At 47.5% G+C, this 6,258-nt stretch overlaps 1 protein-coding gene across 1 annotated transcript in view; it reads right to left on the reverse strand.

Annotated features, from left to right (window-relative positions):
• LOC125945938 (uncharacterized) overlaps positions 1-6,258 on the reverse strand; it is a 68,004-nt gene that overhangs the window by 20,950 nt on the left and 40,796 nt on the right. The window contains exon 5 of the mRNA XM_049668340.1: positions 3,451-3,544. Within this exon, the coding sequence (XP_049524297.1) occupies positions 3,451-3,544 (94 nt within the window). The remainder of the gene's footprint in view (positions 1-3,450; positions 3,545-6,258) is intronic.

Below are 6,258 nucleotides of genomic sequence, written 5' to 3' on the forward strand. Positions count from 1 at the left end.
GAGATATTCGCCGTCGATCCTCACTCCTAAGACTGCCCTGTCTAAGAGCTTGAATACTTCTTCTAAGCATGCAGTGAATAGCATTGGAGAGATTGTGTCTCCTTGCCTGACCCCTTTCTTGATAGGTAACTTTCTACTTTTCTTGTGGAGAATAAAGGTAGCTGTGGAATCCTTGTAGATATTTGCTTAAATGTTCACGTACGCCTCCTGTACTCCTTGATTGCGCAATGCCTCTATGACTGCTTGTATCTCTACTGAATCAAATGCCTTTTCATAATCTATGAAAGCCATATAGAGAGGTTGATTGTACTCCCCAGATTTCTCGATTACCTGATTGATTACATGGATATGATCCATCGTAAAAATCCCTTCCTGAAGCCAGCCTGTTCTCTTGGATGGCTGAAGTCAAGTGTTGCTCTGATTCTATTGGAAATTATCTTGGTGAATATTTTATACAATACTGAAAGCAAGCTAATGGGTCTGTAATTCTTCAATTCTTTAACGTCTCCCTTCTTATGGATAAGTATAATGTTGGCGTTCTTCCAGCTCTCTGGCACACTTGAAGCTGTGAGGCATTGCGTATAAAGGGTCGCAAGCTTTTCAAGCATGATATCTCCCCCATCTTTGATTAAATCTACTGTTATTCCATCTTCTCCAGCCGCTTTTCCCCTGGTCATGTCTTTCAAGGCCTTTCTAACTTCATCGCTAGTTATAGAAGGAGCTTCTGTATCCGGTTCATCACTATTTCGAAGGAAAGTAGCTTGGCTGTTTTGGGAACTGTACAGGGCAGTATAGAATTCTTCCGCTGCTTTTACTATGTCATCGAAATTGCTGATGATATTGCCATGTGTTATCTTTCAGCGCATACATCTTGCCTTGTTCTATGCCAAGCTTTCTTCTTACTGATTTAATGCTGCGTCCATATTTTACGGCTTCCTCAATCTTTCCCACGTTGTAATTTCGAATATCCCTTACTTTCTTCTTGTTGATCAGTTTTGACAGTTCAGCCAATTCTATCTGATCTCTTGAGTTCGAAACTTTCATGCATTGTCGTTTCTTTATTAGGTCCTTTGTTTCTTGGGAGAGCTTGCCTACTGGTTTTGTAAAGACTTACAAAGTCGTTTGCTTGCCGCATTGGATGGGAGGATAGTGCTGCGTGTGACCACTGTGGCGACGAGGAAACAATCGAGCACGTACTTTGTCACTGTCCCCAATACAGCGCACATAGGCAGTCATTCGCGACCGCGCTGGCACGTCTTGACGACCGGCCGCTTTCGGAGCTGACAGTCCTGGAACGCCGGCCTATAAAGTCGTCACACAATAAGTCAGTCAAGGCACTCTTGAAGTTTTTGCGATCGAGTGGACTATCTGACAGACTATAGTTCTCACAGACGTTTCCAACCTCCTCCTTTTCTTTTTTTTTCTTTTTTTAATTCCTTGATTTTTTTTCGTGACTGCTTTTTCTCTTCCCTATTCTTTCCACCTTTCATTTCCCCTTCCCCTTCCCCCAGTGCAGGGTAGCAAACCAGAATCTTTCCCGGTTAACCTCCCTGCCTTTCCCACCACGTTCCTCTCTCTGTCTCTCTTCCCTACCGGTTGCCTTGGTGCCTTACCTCCCACTTCGATTGCTGCTTCTAAGATCAGCCTAGTTACGGTTTCGTTCATTACCTGTATGTTATCTTCATCTTCTTGTTCTAAAGCTGCATATTTGTTTGCGAGCACCAGCCTGAATTGGTCTGCTTTCACCCTTACTGCGTCTAGGTTGGCCTGTTTCCTCTTGATTAATTTCACTCTTGCTCTCTTCAAATTGAGAGAAGTCCTAGACCTCAGTAACCTATGGTCACTGTACTTTACCTTACCTAACACGTCTACATTATGCTCGGATCGGCAGAGAGTATGAAATCTATTTCATTCCTTGTTTCTCCATTAGGGCTTTTCCATGTCCACTTCCTGTTGCTGCGCTTCCTGAAGAATGTATTCACTATTGGAAGATTATTCCTTTGCGCGAATTCTACCAACACCTCTCCTCTTGCATTCCTAGAATCGATGCCGTAGTTGCCAATTGCTTCCTCGCCAACCTGCTTTTTCCCAACTTTTGCATTGAAGTCACCCATGACTACAGTATGCTGAGTTTACACCTTTCTCATTGCAAATTCGACATCTTCATAAAACTGTTTTAAGTCTTCATCATCGTGCCTAAAAGTTGGGGCTTAGGCTTGCACTACCTTCATTTTGTACCTCCTATTCAGCTTTATTACGAAGACTGCTACCCTCTCATTAATGCTGTATAATTCATCAATGTTGCCCGCGGTGTTGTTATGCACTAGAGATCCTACCCCCGATTCTTTCTTATCTGGAAGACCTCTGTAGCAGAGGATGTGGCCGTTAGTCAGCATTGTGTAAGCCTCGCCAGTTCTTCTAACCTCACTAAGGCCAATAATATCCCAGGCAATGCCTGATAATTCTTCAAATAGTCCTCCTAAGCTAGCCTCACTCGAGAGGGCACGCGTGTTGAGCGTTGCCAGGTTCGGTTTCCATTGGCGGCCTGTCCGGACCCAGGGATTCTTAGCACCCTCTGCCACGTCGCAGGTCTGACCGCCGCCTTGGTTAGGTGCTCCGCAGCCACTGGGGACTGAGGGCCATAGGTTAATTGTCGGAATCATGAGGGAGGTAGTGGCCGAATACTGCACCAGGGAGGCCAATTCCTGTTCTCGTGAAGGAGTGACTTTGATGAAGCTTAGTGGGCCTGCCTAGTTTGGTTGCACCTGAACTAGTATAGCCCCACTAGCTCTCGGCAATATTTTTTGCCGGTGTCAGGCACCACTCCATGCCTGAAAATGTAGTGGACTGGAGCAGGATTCCAACTTACGACCTTCAGATTTGAAGTCGGGTGTTCTACCTCTGCTCCACTAACCCAGTCTCTCGAACGTGTTCAAAATAATGCCTCGTGCTTCATAATAAGCAATTTTAACCGTAGAGCAATTGTAACTTCTATGAAAAACATCCTGCAACTACCACCGCTTTCTGCTCGTCGCAAATGCTTTCGCCTAGCTCTGTTTCGGAAAATACGTATACTTCCACAATTCGTATTTGCGCGATAATCTTATTTCGTTCCCGACCTACATATCTGCTGGCATTGACCATCACAGCAAAGTTGGAGTGTTGCAGTGTCGCACTAGAGCTTCCCATTAATATTTTGTTCTCAGGACCTGTCAATTAAGAATGGAACCACCTTCCCGGCGCGATGATTGCCATTGAAGACCACGCGCAATTTTGTACAGCCATAATGGATACCATCACTTCGGGCTTCACATGGTTATGATACGTCAATGGCTGCCTTCATTTTTTCATATTTGTTTTGTAACCTTTTTTTTTCTTCTTTTTTACCCCATTCCCCTCTGTAATACTTTTGTGGTCTTGAAGGTATAATAAAAGAAAAAAAAGTATTACCGAAACCGAAGTTCTTCAGTACATTCACCACAATCCCTTCCATCAGGTATAGCTTTGATGGTAGTTCCAAGTCGGAAATGGCTGCTACCGCACACTGAAAAAATGTAAAAGCGATTGAATTAGTATGCTGTTCGGCTGTGAAGTATTTTTATTTGGACAAATTGGACGCATCATCACATATAAAGCTTTCTGGTAGTGCTGCCAAGGAAATTTTCAAACGTGAACTATATCACGAAAGTGTAACACGTCCTAGCTGTTGTAGAAGCGCTCGAAAAAGTAGAAGATTTATGGTTTTCAAGTTGTGATGGCGAGTATATCCTGTACATCTCGTTTTTTGCGTTACTTTAGCTGTGGTACTGCAGCGGGTGTGCGTACGCTCCTATTCCTTGACATATGTCAATAATATTGCAACATGACTATCAAAGACAACTCCTGGCGCTACAGGCTTGGCCGATTGTCATGTCTACTGTACTCAGCCTAACGGAAACAAATAGGTCACTTGCGCGAGCATTTGAAGGAACTTTTCAGGTATATTGGCGAGCGGGTGCTCTGGAGTGTTGACACGTAAGAGACAGCTCACCACATTATCTCAGGACCGAGTTAGACCAGAGGCAACGCTTTTAGGCGTGTTTATATTATATACACGCGAATACTATATACACGTTAAGATTATATTATATTATATCTTAAAATATATATTATATTACATATTAAAATATATTGTTACGCGAACGAAGGATTAAGTACAGGAGACTATTCACAAGTATATTTACAAATGATAGCTGCAGCGCTGGCCAGATCAGCCGATAGCTCGAGAGCCCAGAGCAGTTCGTCTTCTTCGTCTAGGCGCCCGCGTGCCTCGTTCAAACAACCAAATACCACACGCGTGTAGCATGATCCCCCGGCGGCTGAAGCGACGTCCCGGAGCGTCTAAAGGTCATCACTGGGAGGGTGATACTGCTTCAGTCGTGTAACGTGCACGATATCACTGGACTGGGAAGCAGATGGGGCGTCAGGGGCGATCTCGTAGGTGACGGGAGTCAGGGCACGAATCACTCGGTAGGGGCCTGTGTAACGAGACAGCAGTTTTTCTGACAGGCCGACCTGACGCGACGGAGACCATAGGAGCACCAAAGAACCAGGTGGGAAGTGCAGGTCGCGGTGTCGCTGGTCGTACAAACGCCGTTGACTCTCTTGGGAGTGCAGAAGGCGGCCACGGGCAATTTCCCTTGCGTGGGCAGCGCGGGCGACGGCGTCAAGTGCATATTCACTGGTGGGTGCTGCGTGAACAGGGAGGCTTGTGTCGAGGGGCAGTGCTGGTTCTCGGCCGAACAGAAGGAAAAATGGCGAATAACCGGCTGTGTCGTGGCGCGAGGAATTATACGCAAAGGTGACAAACGGTAGAGCGAGGTCCCAGTCAGTGTGGTCGGAAGACACATACTTCGCGAGCATGTCTGTGAGAGTGCGATTAAGACGCTCCGTGAGGCCATTCGTTTGCGGATGGTATGACGTGGATAGCTTGTGCCTCGTGGCACAGGACTGCAGGATGTCCGCGATAACTTTCGACAGGAATGTCCGGCCACGGTCTGTGAGAAGTTGTCGCGGAGCTCCATGTAATAAAATCACGTCGCGTAGAAGAAAATCGGCAACATCTGTGGCGCAGCTTGTAGGGAGCGCTCGGGTGATAGCTGCAGCGCTGGCCAGATCAGCCGATAGCTCGAGAGCCAAGAGCAGTTCGTCTTCTTCGTCTAGGCGCCCGCGTGCCTCGTTCAAACAACCAAATACCACACGCGTGTAGCAATATATATATTGTAACGTAGATCGAAGACGGAGTCTTGAAAAATAGATGCTTCTCTTTAATGGCGGGCCAGAAGAAGAACGTGCAGCCTACGCGCTTCGTCGTCTTTCACGGCGCCGACCTTTGCGCGCGCCGTCCCGCTGTGCGTGAGCCGCACATCATTGTGTCAATTGCCCCCCGTGCGAAAAGCGACCGTCTCGGTCGCGTCAAAAAGTTCTGTCAGCCATGACAAGAAATGGAGTTCCTCAGGTGCATCTGGGCGTTCACGTACGCGCATGGTATGGTTTCATGCGTTCTACATGAACAACTTCAGCGCGAGGACGACGACGGAGCGAACGGGGGTCGGAACTGCAGGGGACGACTTCGTAAGTGACGTCGCTGAGGCGGCGTGTAACCTTGTAGGGACCGAAATACCGGCGGAGCAACTTTTCCGAGAGTCCACGGCGACGGATGGGCGTCCAGACCCACACGCAGTCGCCGGTATTGTAATGGACGTCGCGGCGACCCTGGTTGTATCGAAGGGTGTCGGTATGCTGTTGGCTCCGGATACGATGTCGAGCAAGCTGGCGGGCTTCTTCGGCTCTTTGTACGAACTCTTCCACGTGTTCGCTGGTCGGGCTAATATCATCCACAGGTAGCATGGCGTCAAGTGTTGACGTGACGTGGCGCCCGTATACAAGTTCGAACGGCGTAAACTGTGTAGTCTCTTGTACAGCAGTGTTATACGCGAAGGTGACATAGGGTAAAATCTCGTCCCACATTTTGTGCTCTACGTCGACATACATGGAGAGCATATCAGCCAGCGTTCTGTTCAGACGTTCCGTTAATCCATTGGTTTGAGGGTGATAGGCAGTGCTCTTGCGGTGAGAGCTATGTGTTAGCTGGAGAACGTCCTGCATAAGTTCGGCTGTAAATGCTGTACCGCGATCCGTGATGACAGCAGAAGGCGCACCATGTCGCAGGACGATGTGGTGAACGAAGAACTGGCCACTTCATACGAGTTTGCTGCG

Source organism: Dermacentor silvarum, chromosome 5 (assembly GCF_013339745.2).
Source record: "Dermacentor silvarum isolate Dsil-2018 chromosome 5, BIME_Dsil_1.4, whole genome shotgun sequence".
Taxonomy (NCBI): domain Eukaryota; kingdom Metazoa; phylum Arthropoda; class Arachnida; order Ixodida; family Ixodidae; genus Dermacentor; species Dermacentor silvarum.